At 35.9% G+C, this 14,784-nt stretch overlaps 1 protein-coding gene across 9 annotated transcripts in view; it reads right to left on the bottom strand.

Moving 5' to 3' along the window:
* The window catches only part of INO80D (INO80 complex subunit D), a 61,720-nt gene that overhangs the window by 24,582 nt on the left and 22,354 nt on the right, over nucleotides 1–14,784 (bottom strand). For all 9 annotated transcript variants that reach the window (XM_023542123.2, XM_023542106.2, XM_023542132.2 and 6 more), the window contains 2 exons: nucleotides 11,037–11,779; nucleotides 3,885–3,993 (listed from right to left, as the gene is read on the bottom strand). In XM_023542123.2, coding sequence (XP_023397891.1) covers nucleotides 3,885–3,993; nucleotides 11,037–11,779 — 852 coding nt within the window. The remainder of the gene's footprint in view (nucleotides 1–3,884; nucleotides 3,994–11,036; nucleotides 11,780–14,784) is intronic.

Raw genomic sequence — 14,784 nt, 5'->3', positions numbered from 1 at the left:
ACTATCTTTTTATTGTTGGGATCACAATCATTCTACATTTTTTTTTTTTTTCTTAAACTATGGGAGCATTTCATAGACCAGATGTTACATAGAGGTTTTTTTTCTCACATTCTGAAGTCAATTGATTGGTGACTGCTGCTGGAGTGTTACATTGAAAAGGATGCTGAAGGCACACCCAGGCTCAACAAGAAGGAGTGTTGTGGTTAGTCAGCAATGTCTACCACCAGTGGGATTAAAAAGGTCACTTTTCTTTGAACCAAGAATGATCTCACTTTTTATTGTTAGGAATAATGCACTCTAGACTTGAAAACTGACCAGTGTTATTTTATCTTCTTTCACGTCTATCATAATATAAGTAACCACATATTTGATACCACGGACTATATATATCATCTTACTAATCTTCTGTAAATCACTGGTTGATTTCTCTTCTCTCCTTAAGCAGTATTACTCCTCTTTCCTTCGAAACAGCCCACAGCAGGTGACTTTGTAAACTTATGTTTAGTATCTCTCCTAAGAAACATGTTCTCATCAGTAAGGTCTCTGTAGTTTCTACTACAGATACACAAATTCTCTCATTTATTCAATATTCAACATTTACTGTGTTCTACTATTACGCTAGGCACTATGGAGAAAAGACAAAGATATCAAGGAGTTGACAATGCAATTTAGACAAGATAAACCCATCTCAAAAGTTAAACAATTCAAAAGAGAACAGAAGCTACTACTAAAACTGTGGGTAGATAGAACATTGATTCAAACACCAGATCATGAACTAGTAAAAGCTAGGTGCTTTTTAAAATTTCAAATTTCTAAGACCTACTCCAGACCTACTGAACCAGAGTTTCCATGGGCTGGGGCCCAGGAATCTTTATTTTGAATTGTTCTCTGAAGTTTCACAGCAGATCTTCAACTAGGAGTTCTAACAGAACCAGTAAGTGCTATAAACAAAGTGTTACTGAAGGTCACTGGAAAGTCTGCTAAGATTATGAAGAAGGCTTTAGAAAAGGAGATGACGATGTAACTGAAACTTGAAAGAAATGTTGAATTTGAAGATGAGAAACAGCGGGGACCTGACGTGTATAAAACAATATAAGAAATATAAGATTCAGACATGGGCAGGAAGGGGAACGGCAAGTACTAAATAGCTTAGTTTGGCTAAACGGTAAGTTAGATAAACTTTCTAAACCTAAATGCCAAGTTAAAGAGTTTATTTAGCCTTTATTCCAAAGGCAATGAAGAACCTTTGTAGATTTTTAAGAAAATGGGTGACGATAATAGAGTTATGCAACCATAGAACAAATGGAGGAAGAGATGGAAGAAGAGAACAGTTAAGTATTAGTCACTCAATAGTTTCCACTGGCAAAGATTGGGGAAGGACAGCAGTACCATTTAGAAAGTAAGGAATAGGAGTGAAAGCAGAGTTGTGGCAAAATTAAAGTAGAGGGTAGTGGAGTATCAAGGGAAACTGTAGAAAAACCATTTGAAATGACATACTGGAGCATCCTTAAGGCAGAGATACAGATTTCAGAGTCAACCACTAACAAGTGAAAGACATGGGAGTGACTAAAAGTAAAAAGCCAGATGTAACAGAAAGAACAAGATGTGCAAGGGCCATTATCATAAAAGAAATAACTCAATTTGGTGACTGGACGTGAAGGAGAAGAAAGTCAAAAACGACTCAGTGGCTTTGGAATCTGGATAACTAGGAGAATGGAAGCACCATTAATAGAAAAAATAAGGAAAACATCAAGTTTTAAAGGGACACTAAAGCTTGTGTGGACAACTACTTATCAAAATTGTTATTCAAAAGACTAGTAGCGTAGGGAGCTAAACTGGGAAGATACACTTTGATGTTGATGCAATGTTAGATTACTATAAACATTTCTAAAGCTTAGTGTCAATTTCTATGTTTATCTTGTTATGGACCAGTTACAAGTAGCTTGCAGACTGGCACAAGTCCACAGGCTATCCCTGACTATTCCCTAAACTAGAAAATCTTCAAAATGCTTCCCACTTCTAAAATGCTATGATATTAATATTTCCAATCTGATTGCTGAGGAAGAGTAGTGAACTGAGAAGAGAAAGGCCTGAGTTGAAATCTTAGTTTCCCATCATTTACCAGCAGTGACAAGGCCCAGCACCTAGTATATTGTCAATATCCTTCCTTAACTTTCCTTCTTAAATTTTCCTGATCTGTGAAATGAGAGATATAGATGTTCTGCCTATCTCCAGAGGTTGTTAGGAGAATGAAAAGAAATACATATGTGACCAAACCCAAAAAACCAAACTTATTGACATTGAGTCAATTTTGACTCATAGCGACCCTGTAGGACAGAGCAGAACTGCCCCACAGGGTTTCCAATGAGTGGCTGGTGGGTACAAACTGGTGACTTTTTGGTTAGCAGCCATGCTCTTAACCACTATCCCACCAGGGCTCCACATATGTGAGCCAATATAAATACAGGTATTATTATTATTATTCCAATATAAATACAGGTATTATTATTAAAATACTACTAGTAACCCCAAATACTAAGCAGTAAATTCCAAATCTGATTTTTTAAGACTCAGGTGTACCTGTAATCTCAAGAGATGCCATGAAATTCTTTAAATAAAACTCACTTTATTTTATTAAAACAATAACAACCAAAAAAAGTAACACCTCTGACAAAAATAAGGAAATCAGGAAAAGGCACATATACTGAAGAAAACAATGAGTTTAATTTTAGAAATGCTGAATTTGGAATGTTGACAGGATATTTGATGAGAAATATCCAATAGGCAGTTCAAGCTCAGAAGAAAGGTCAGACATGAGAAAAAGATTTGGGAGTCATTCACAAGGAGATAAAAGTTGAAACAAACAAAAAAGAATAAACAGGCTTATGACAATATCGCAGTTTACATATTCTAAGGGATCTTCCCACTCTAAAACTACTACATACTGGATAAAACATGAATACACTGCTGGTATCTAAGGAAGTAGAGGAAATGTCTTCCCCAAACTGCTTGGTGAAAATAAAAAAGGAACAAATCAGAGCTGAAGCTAAAGCTGAAGGCAGTGAGAGAATGGAAGAAATAGGCTGCACCCAGGACACGTGCGAACAGGAGCACCAACGTAGGCTATAAAGTCTCATCCCAACAGCACAATAAGAAAGCTGAATCTGAGATTTCAGGATAAATCCAGGACCTTCACAATCAAAGACTACCATGCAAATGAGGTAAACCACTTTGCATGAGAAGATGAAAGAAACTGTAAGTGACAGATTTAAAGTTACAAGGACCCCTAATGTTAGAATTACTAAATACAAAGTATGAAACAGTTACATATGAACCAAGTACGGATTCACAAAGGTAAGAAGGCGACAAAAGACAGGAATGATCACATAGATATGAAAAGGAAATAAACGGAGCCTCCATAAATCAAAAATTATTTTAACTCAAAATTTCGTGGATATTTCACCCAAAAGAAAGTAAACAAGGCAACTATGTTTATTCTCTATTTCTATTCAACATTTCACTGAAGGTGAAGGAAAACTGAAGAGAGGCTTTCCTCAAACAATACATTTCTTCCCAAGCAGAATCTATTGTGCCCCCTTATGATAGAACCCTGGTGGCATAATGGTTAAGTACTACGGCTGCTAACCAAAGGGTCGCCAGTTCGAATATGCCAGGCGCTCCTTGGAAACTCTATGGGGCAGTTCTACTCTGTCCTATAGGTTCGCTATGAGTCGGAATCCACTTGACGGCACTGGGTTTGGTTTTGGGTTTTTTGGTTTTTTTTTATATAATAGAACCAGATCTAATAAAATAAGTAACATTAGCCATATAGGGAAGTTTGCTACAATGGTAATTTAAGAATCAAAACCAAAAAGAAGACTTACGTGTGTCTATCATATCTGAGGGTTTCTCGGATGGACCATGCAACCTGGTATGGCGATGCCTGCTCTGAGTCCTCCAGTTCCTCTCCACTCTCTTCAGACCAGTCCAACCCTGGAACAGACAAGGGGATATTGCAAGTCAGAAAAATTTTACTTTTATGCAAAATTAAATTAAAAGCTACCCAAAACACATAACCCAACACCTATAACACGTGCTATCCCAGTGTGAATACATGCCTCCTGATGAGTCTCATTCCTCTTCTTACATAGATATTAATAATGAATGTATGACTTACACTCGGGTTTAAAAAAGATGACACTATGAAAAAAGGATATATTCCAAGGATGAGCTTCTTTTATCAGACACTTTATTAATGAAATAGGAATAACACTGGCAAAGAGATAGAGTTCAGTAGAGGAAGCAACAACTCAGAAAAGGAGGGTGAGAATGGTTGTACAACTCAAAGAATGTAATCAATGTCACTGAATTGTACACATAGAAACTGTTGAATTGGCATATGTTTTGCTGTGTATATTCTAAACAGCAACAAAGTAAATAAAAAATTTTAAAAAGCAAAAAAAATAGAATTCAGGTAAAAAAAATAGAATTTCTTAAGTATCAAAACATCAGATACTAAAATAATGTCAGAAAAACATAAAACACATTCAAGAGAGTGAGAAAGAAGCCCAACCAATATTCAGGCAAGAATACTTCAACATAGAGAGGATTCCAGGGCCCTAGACAAAATCGTTAAAGGGAGAAACAAACTCCACTGCACTCTCTCAACAACTCTAGAGGAGAGGGCTCTATCTCTAGGCAGGACCATTCCTAGCTCTTGCCCTCTATGGGCATAGGGGAGGGTGGAGATGCGAATGCTTTACTACTAATGCAGTTTGGGTTTGGGATTTCTTTTAATTCTTTTAAGCAACAGTTGCCACATTTTTTGTTGCAAATTTAGAAGGGAAAGTGGAGAAATACAGTATGAACAATGTTTAATTATTTATCTTATTAAATGCTTTAATTTTTAATCATTGAATAATTGTTAGCTCCCAAAACGAAGGCTTTTTTTTTTTTTTTTACCCATGTAATAGTTTTATATCTTGACGAGGTCTTGATAAATACTGATGTTGTATAACCTAAAGTATAACAGTGTGTGGGACTACATACCTTTCATATACACACATTACTATGAAACTTTAATTAGACACCTTGATAACTAGAATCCTATGTCCTTTTTGAGAAACTCAAAATCAAAAGATTGTCACCATTAGAAATCCTTAATGTTAAAAAGGACTACACCGATTTCTTCCATAGTTTAAATGAGTTTACAGATGCGAAATAGAGAATTAAGAAAAGATTAACAGGAACGCAAATTATAATTGCTTAAAATTAAATAACACATTGCTACTGGCATAAAGAAGCCACAAATCTAGTTCCAAGATGACTACCTAAAATGTCACGTCACCTTAAAAAGTCACTTTCTCTGAATTAAAATAAATTAGTAATTTGTATTTGACAGAGTAGAACTGCCCCATAGAGCTTCCAAGGAGTGCCTGGTAGATTCAAACTGCCGACCTTTTGGTTAGCAGCTGTAGCTCTTCACAACTATGCTACCAGGGTTTTCTTTAAAAAAGTAAAAACCAATTAAGTGATCACAATGGTATCAACTTCAGTGAATGATGAGGTTCTTCAAACACAAAAGTCACACTTCAGTCACCTTTTAAAAATGGAACTTGAGTTCTTTTTTAGTTGTTTATGTAGAACATTTATTTCTACTAAGACACCTATGCTGTCTCTGAAAAAGCCAAGATCTAAGTCATAAGAACTAAGATGGAGGTGTTTCTCCTGTTGTAAAATTAACTGTCCAATAAAGCAAACCTTTGATCTCGGCTTCATTATCACTGGTTTTAATGTAACTGAGATAACCAGTCCAGACCAAACTGTAAAAGTTAACTGCAAGGCTGAATTTTTCCTTAAGTTCTCTGCTGACATAAATGTAGACTATGCTTGACTATAAGAGTTGCATTAGAATCTCTGGTTCCTCAAAAATAACCCTTACTGTGAAAATTTGGGTCCCTAACATTTTTTTTTTAACATTCTTTAGGAAAAAAAAAATTTTTTTTTCTGAAGTTTTCTTTCTGTTCAAAAATGAAATCAGAAAATCCATAGTCTACCATATTTAGTTATCCTCCTACCCCGACACAGCATAAAATTTTTTATTTCAAAAGCTAAAAATTTACAGCACCCAAGCTACTTGTATCAGGTGGACACTTGAGACTGTGTTGGCATCTCCCGTCTGGAGGGGAGATGGAGGGTAGGGAGGGTTAGAAACTGGCAAAACCATCACGAAAGGAGTGACTGGAAGGAGGGAGCGGACTGACTCATTAGGGGGAGAGTAAATGGGAGTATGTAGTAAGGTGTATATAAGCTTATATGTGACAGACTGACTTGATTTGTAAACTTTCACTTAAAGCACAATAAAAATTATTAAAAAAAAAAATTACAGCACCCAGGAGTAAATGAACATACAAATAAAAAGTTAGTAGATGACATAGGTAACAAATTTAGGGGGGGAAAGATGGGACTAATCAATCTATAATGTTTCAACAAGAGGCAACCTTTTGGGAAAAAAAATCAAGTTAGATCTCTGCCTCAAAACAAACTCCCAAATAAGTTCCAGATAGAGAAAGTCCATATAAGAAGGGTGGGGGGAGGGGGAAGAAAAAAATAAAAAAGAAACCTGAATCAAAAGGAAGAAATCATCTTAAGAAAGGGAATAATAATAAATTCCAAAATCATTATGAAAGAGATTTAAAAGCAATTGATAAATGGAAGTAGGAAGAGATTTATAATAAATATGAGAAGTATATGTAAAAAAGCTCTTACCCAATTAAAAAAAAAAGAGGAACCATCAATAAAAATAGATAAAAGAAAGGAAAGGCAATAAAAAACAAGTATGAGATACAAATGTCCAAAAAGCAGATGAAAAAATTTATAATTATATGGTTAATCAAAAATGGTGCCCTGGTGGCACAGAGCTACAGCTGCTAAAGAAAAAGTTGGCAGTTCAAATCTGCCAGCCACTCCTTGGAAACCCTATGGGGGCGGCTCAGCTCTACTGTGTCTTATAGGGTCACTATGAGTCAGAATGATTTGATGGCAACAGGTTTGGTTTCTAGTTTTTAATCCAAAATAGTGGTTCTCAAAGTATGGTCCACCAATCCCCAGGGGCTCCCTGAGGTCGACACCATTCTCAAAATAAAATTAAGATGTTTTTCGCCTTCTTCACTGTGTTGACATTTTCACTGAAACAGTCATGGTTAAAACCGCTGGCACCTCAGCCTGAATCAAGGCAATGGCAAACTGCACTAGCAGTCACTATAGTCCTCACCACCACAATTCACAGTTAAAAAAAAAAAAAAAAAAAAGTTTTATTTATGAATGTCCTTGATAAAGCAATTGCTATTGAAGATTGTTTGTTTTATGAAATCTCAATCCTGGAGTACATGGTTTTTTAACACTCTGTGTGGCTAAATGTGAAGCAGCCATAAAGCACTTCTGCTGCATATGAAGAAAGTATGGCGTTGTCTCAAGGGAAAGCACGTGCACTATTATTTGAATTGCGAGATGAACTAGCTGCTTTTTTACATTCAACACCATTTTTACTGGAAAGAGTAACCGACAAACCAACCATGATTATTAAGACCTGGATATCTGGCAGTCCTTTTCTCTAAAATGAACACCGTGAAACTGTCACTTAAAGAAAACCATTGACAGTATTTGTTATTGCCAACGGTAAAACCAAAGCCATGCATGGGTAAAAGCTTCATTCAGGGGGCAAGGCAGACCAATGGGGGTTAATGCAACAAAGCATGAAAAGTTCACTGACACGGTTTCAGATTAAACATTGCAACTAACTTCTAAGAAATTACCACTTGTCAAGTTTAGGTGCAGAATCAAAGAAGAATACGAGCAGTTATTTGAAAAAGGTTCTTAAAATATTCCTCCTCCCTTTTCCAGCTATATATGCATAAGGCTGGATTTTCATTTCCTTCAACCAAAATAATGTATCACTACAGATTGAATGCAAAAGCAGATAAGAAAATCCAGCTCTCTTCTAATAAGTCAAACACTAGATTTACAAAAAAGTAAAACAAGGCAATTCTTCTCATTATATCTGCTTTTGTTATGAACATAGTTATTTTTCATAAAAAGAACATGTTAACATGTAGTGCGCTTATTTTTATTTTTAAATGAATTAACATTTTTAAAATTTCTCAGGTTTAACTTCTCATACAGTAAATATTAATAGATATAACTCATGCAGAAGTTCTATGTAATCTTCAATGATCTTTAAGAGTATAAAGAGATCTTTTTTTTTTTTTGAGGCCAAAAATTTGAGAAATACTGATCTAAATATGCAAATTAAAGCAAATTTTCTATCAAATCTGCAAAAGCAAAATAACAACAATAATAATACAACCACCCAGGGACTGGTAAAGATGTTAAGAAACCATCATTCTCATACAATGTTGAAAGAAGGCTAAATTGAGACAATAATTCTGAAGAAAAACATGGCAACACATATCAAAAGCCTTTATGAAAAAGATACAAAAGCTTGGAACTGGCATTTCCACTTCTAGGAATCTCTTTGAAGGAAAAGTTGAAGATGTGACAGTAATTATTTTGTTCCAAGACTGTATATTTATAGTACTTTATAATGACATAAACTAGAAACACATTGGAGATCAAATTTAGCCAGGACAAATTACGTAGTATATGAAAAATTATTAACTTGAACATAGACTATTATGAAAAATTTTAAAACAGGTGACAATACTATATATACAGTAGGAACGCAATTTCATATATCTGAAAGACCATACCATTAATAAATGGTATTAACAGGGTTTGGGATGCTCTGATTCATTATTTTTGCTTATCTATATTTTTCTTTAGATTTTATTAGTTTTTTACAAATTGTCAAAAGTCACACATGCTTTAATAAGAGATATTAAAAATATAAAGCTATATAACAAGAGCTACCATTCTCATCTTCCTAAAACCACATTCTGCCCAATTCCACCCCCGCTGTGGTACTCAGTGTTAACAGCCTGGTAATGTATATCCTTTCGTATTTTCATTTATACCCATATCAAATAGACAAACAACTATCTACATACTTATCTTTTAAAGTTTTTATTTTTACAAAAATTGGATAATACAACACTTCTCGTTTTTTCCCACTTATTATGGGCACCTCCAAGACAATAGATACAGGTTTCATTCACTCTTTTTAACAGCTGCACAATATTTTATAAAACATGTATGTATCATAATTTACTCAAGGTTCCTATTGGATATTCAGTTGGTTGTAGATTTTTAACACTGCAAGCAATGCTGCAATAAACAAGCTTGCACATCCTTTATACTCTTTTATTTTTATCCATAGAATAGAGTCCCAAAAGTGAGTTTGCTGGCTGTACATATATTTTTAAGTAATAGACACTGCCAGATTACTCAACAACAATGTATGAGATCACATATCCTCACCAACAGAATAGTTTGAATATAATTTTTGCCAATCTGATGGTAGTTCACTGCTATTTTGTTTCCCTGCCTGCTATGGAGACTGAGGTTTTCATTTGTTTATTGGCCATTTATAGTTCTTCTTCCTCTATTCATGTCTTTTGCTCATTTTTGTACTGTCGTTACACGTCATGTAAATAATTTTTCCTAAAGTGAGAATCATAGTTCATATCACATTCAAGAATAAATTCCAAATAAATTAAAGATTTAAGCGATCTAAACAAAATAATCAAACTATTAATAGAAAGTATAGAATATCTGTAAAAATTTGGGATGGGGAGATTTTTCTCAAGCAAGACAGAAAACTCAGACATGATGAGGAGAGACAGACATTTGATCCCATTAAAATTAAAAGGTTTTATCTGTATTTTGCCACTTTTCAATCATGAACAGGTATTGCTTTGGAATGAAAAAAATAATAAAGTTTTTTTTTTCTTTTCTGAAGGCTATCAGCAGACTTTAACCAGGCTATCATTATTCCAATGTCCTAAGAAAAAACATGTAAAGAACTTCATTAGACACACAGGTACTGAGTTCATAAAGGCACACAAACAAACACAATTGCCTTTTAATATTGCTACTACTACTAATAATAATGGATCACCACCCATCTGTCAAGTCTGTCATAGTGGGATGGCTTGTATGTTGCTATGATGCTGGAAGCTATGCCACCAGTAGTTCAAATGCCAGCAAGGTCACCCATGGTGGACAGGTTTCAGCAGAACTTCCAGACTAAGACAGACTAGGAAGAAAGCTTGGCGATCTACTTCTAAAAATTAACCACTGAAAATCTTACAGATCTCAACAGAATACTGCTTGATATAATACTAGAAGATGAGCCCCCTGGGTTGGAAGACACTACACAAAAATTGTAACAATGGACTCAAACATACCAAGAATCGTGAAGATGGTACAGGAGCAGGCAACATTTTATTCTGTTACACATAAGGATACCATGAGTCAGGGCCAACTCAACAGCAACTAACAATAACAACAACAATAATAATAGAAGCTATGACTAAAATCCTAAATTCTCAACTCATATTTCTCTATCTTTTTCATCAAGTTTATCCCCTGGAGTAGCTTATTTACTTTAAGGTGGTCTATCTACACTTAAAAAAAAAACAAACAAGTCTGTCTTGGAAAAAGTACAGCCAGAATGCTCTTTAGAGCAATGCTCTTTAGGAGACTACGTCTCACATACTTTGGACACGTCATCAGGAGGGATAAGTCCCTGGAGAAGGACATTATGCTTGGTAAAGTAGAGGGTCAGTGAACAAGGGGAAAACCCTGGACAAGATGGATTGACACAGTAGCTGCAGCAACGGGCTGAAGCATAACAACCATTGTGAGGATGGTGCAGGACTGGGCAGTGTTTCATTCTGTTGTACGCAGGGTCACTACGAGTCAGAACCTAACAACCATACACCTAATAACAGAATCTTTAATTATACCATCCTGTACAAGTGTCCTACTCCTATCACATACATGGTAGATATGAAAGTAAAGTCTCACACAACATGGCGCATTTTGTTATATTGTACATATATGAGATGATAACTTACCTAAATGGGGAAACAGATCAGTATCCAACTGATGTTTTTGGGTGCACAGTTTCACCAGTCTCTGCAGTCGACTTACGCAAGAGAAGTGTGGAGAGAAGGCTGTGGCTTTCATAAGGACCCGGTCAGTCCTGGGTGGGTCCACGACGGGCGCCCTACTAGATGGCAGGAGGGGCAGAGGTCTCTTGTGAGACAACTGCCTTGCTTGTGCTATAGTGTGTGTGGTGGGTGCCACTCCCTGCATTGGTAGGCTGGTGTTCTGAGGTTGAGGTGACTTGCAGACTAAACCCTGCAGTGGCGCTGGAGGTTTTAAAGTGGATAAAGGTGGCAGGTGGGAGTGCTGCTGTGGAGGCTGCTGCTGCGAAGGTGCAGGAGGGGGACTAAAGTGCTCTTGTCGGACTTTTAAAATCTCTGTCTCTCTCTGGCGTTGCCGATTCTGGGCCAACTTGCTCTGCAACTTCTTTCTCACAGTTGCCCCTTTCTTTAGGTCATCGTCTTCCTCGTTGAAAGCAAACGGGTCTTCCAACTCAGTTTCCAGGTAGTGGAGAGGGACCCTTGCCCCTGGTGGAGAGAGGGACACTCCATCCAGTCCGTTGGGCATCTTCAAGGCCAATGTGGGCACCGTCAGGCTAAATGCCATGGTATCCATCTGGTGCCTGACCTTTACCTCATCTATAGGATCATTCTTTTTCTTCCTCTCTTTTTTCGGGATAAAGCCAAGTACCTGCAAGTGGCTGTTGCAGTACCTTTAAAAATACACACATACAAGGGAAAATGTTCATGATACATATTAATAAAAGTAGAATATAAAACTATATTTAAAATGCACACCTTAATACGTTAAAAAATGCATGACTATAGTAACTCTTGGTTTTCATAGACTGAATATATGAACTCCCACTACTCTCAAGCAATCCTCAAAGTCTGTGTAATTTTGATGAGGCGAATATGTGAAAGGTACATACACAGAAGCAAGTCCTTCAGCTAGTGAGCGGTCCTGGAAACTGCCCAGCTACTGCTTCTCCACAGCTTTGTTATTCTCTATTCATACCTTACAAAGTCATTCATCAGGAGTCCGAAGGATCACTTAAAATTCTCTTATGGAGAAAAATATATATTTCAATATTATTCAAGTATTTGGAGATTCACAAAGATCTTATGAAATAACCCTCAAAAATGTCAAGTGTCTACTGTGTGTTTTATATGCACGTGCACGCGCGCGCGCACACACACACACAGCATAAATAGAATGGAAGGAGAAAGTGATAAAATGGACAGTGGGATGATAGGTGAAATGAGTTTCTCAATAGTCAGATACAAGTACATAGATTATGTCATCTAATTCTCACAGTTCCCTGCAGCAGGTACTAAAATAATGCCCTTTATACAAATGAGGGAACTAAGCTTTACACAAATTAAGTGTCTTGCTCAATACCACCTATTCTCAGTTGATTTGTATCCTCGAAAAGATATGTTAAAGTCCTAACCCCCATTAGCTGTGAATGTGACCTGATTTGGAAACAGGGTCTTTGCACATGTAATTCATTACCATGAGGCCATACTGGAGTAGAATGGGCCTTAATCCAATATGACTGGTATCCTTATAAAAAGAGAAGAGACAAAGAGACAGGGACAGAGGAAAGACAGCCCTGTGAAGGACGCAGAGACTAGAGCTGGGCTGCTGCAAGCCAAGGTATACGTGGAACTACCGGAAGCTAGAAGAGGCAAGGAAGGATTCCTCTACTGTAGCCTTTAAAGAGACACCTTGATTTCAGACTTCTAGCCTCTAGAACCAGAGATAAGAAATTTCTGTTGTTTTAAGCCACCCAGTAAAAAGTGACAGAGCTGAGACTTGAACCTGAATCAAATTTCATGCAGCCTCTTATTAGTCTTCAACAATGGGCAAGTTATTTTCGTAATTTAAATGCTATTTTAAAAATCCTATGAAAGGACAAAGTCTTTGTGTATAATGAGAAAAATATAATAGATGTTATGCCAACAAACTACACTGAAACCCACAGAGATTTTTAACCACTAGATTAAAAAAGTGATTTTTTCCTTATACAGTTTCACAGTATATTAACAAGTTAGCCACAAATACACTATTCCATGCTTAAATGTAGAAAATGGTGACTTAAAATTAAACAATGGTTTTGTTGCTGTTAATTTCTACTGGATGACTTCTCAAAGCATTTTGTATGATTAATGTATATTATGAAGCTCCAAGATGTGCGTATGTGGCAGTATTTCCCATGACTGTTTGAAAATGGAACTTATTTTTATTGCAGCATACCTGTGACATCTCCACAGAAGACAGTTTAGGAAAAAAAGGCCATAAGGTAAAAGTAAGTATCTATATCAATCCTCGAATCCATTGGGCTACTTAATTTTTTTTTTTTTTAATAACTGTTAAAAATACATATTTCCCAAATAATTCGGACTTACATAGACACACACCCTTACTAAGTTTTGTTGGTTTGTTATGGAAATAAATCTGTCCGAGACACTCTTTTATTTTAAATGGACCTATTAAGTAAAACCTTTCTGGCTAAGAAAGAGAATCTATACTTTGTGTGTATGTATGTGTGTGTGTGTCTGTGTATGTGGAAACCTAGAAGGTTTTAGCTAGGTCCACAACAGTCTGAACTCTTAAAAAAAAAAAAAAAAAAAACCTGCCTCTTTTAGAAGAGAAAATTGTTCATAACTAGAACAGCTTAGTTATGAACAGCATTTAAAACAATTATGGAAATATGAATTTATACTCCATAAGAATACATGTACAGGGAGCGACTGCTGATGGACACAAGGTTTCTTTGAGGGGGATGAAAATGTTCTAAAATTACGTCATGGGGATGGTTACACAACGTTGTGAATACACTAAAAATTACTAAATTGTATACTTTAAATAAGTGAATTGTATGGAGCATGAATTACATCCTAATAAAGTTGTTTAAAAAGAGAATAAATAAATAGAAACAAAAAAATTTTGGCAAATATATACTACTAAAAATGAATATAAAATTACAGGAAACTTATATTTAAAAGATTTATTACATAAAATAACTGAGTTAATATAGCCTCTTATCTTTGAGAAACCAAGGCTATAGGAATGAGGCTTGGCCTTCCACTGTACGAGCGTATTACAAAATAGACTTTACTTTTTAGTTATACTGGCACTTCCACTAAGTATAGAACTATTTCTATTTCAAAAAGGTGGAAACCTGTAAGTTAGCATTACAACACACACCAGGTAAGTTAGAACCAGAAATTAAGAAGCTTCCTCTACCTGACCGCCAATCAGATAATTTTGTCATTAAAAGTCCTTGGGAAAAAAAAAATACATAAAACACCTTAAATTCCTAAGTGTACAAAGAGTAACTACATTAACGATAATGAAAGCTTAGATTTTAGAATATTAACCTTTTCTATACTATACCATATAGTTATAACTATTTATATTTATACACAGATTTAGAGATAGTACTACCATACCATACCCTTTGCCATCAAGTCGATTCCAACTCACAGCGACCCTACGGGACAGAGTAGAACTGACCCACAGGGTTTCCAAGGAGAGGCTGGTGGATTCAAACTCCTGACCTTTTGGTTACCAGCAGAGCTCTTAACCACTGTACCAGCAGGGCTGCAGAGATAGTACTACATAGACTAATGTAGATTTCTTCAGGAAACGTAAGAAATATTACCTCCTTTTGAGGTCCACTTTAACTTACTTTCAAACAACCCTACAAAT

This window comes from Loxodonta africana, chromosome 6 (genome assembly GCF_030014295.1).
Source record: "Loxodonta africana isolate mLoxAfr1 chromosome 6, mLoxAfr1.hap2, whole genome shotgun sequence".
Classification (NCBI taxonomy): Eukaryota; Metazoa; Chordata; class Mammalia; order Proboscidea; family Elephantidae; genus Loxodonta; species Loxodonta africana.
Note: the sequence above shows the minus strand (reverse complement) of the source record. Positions and strands in the feature narration are given on the sequence as shown.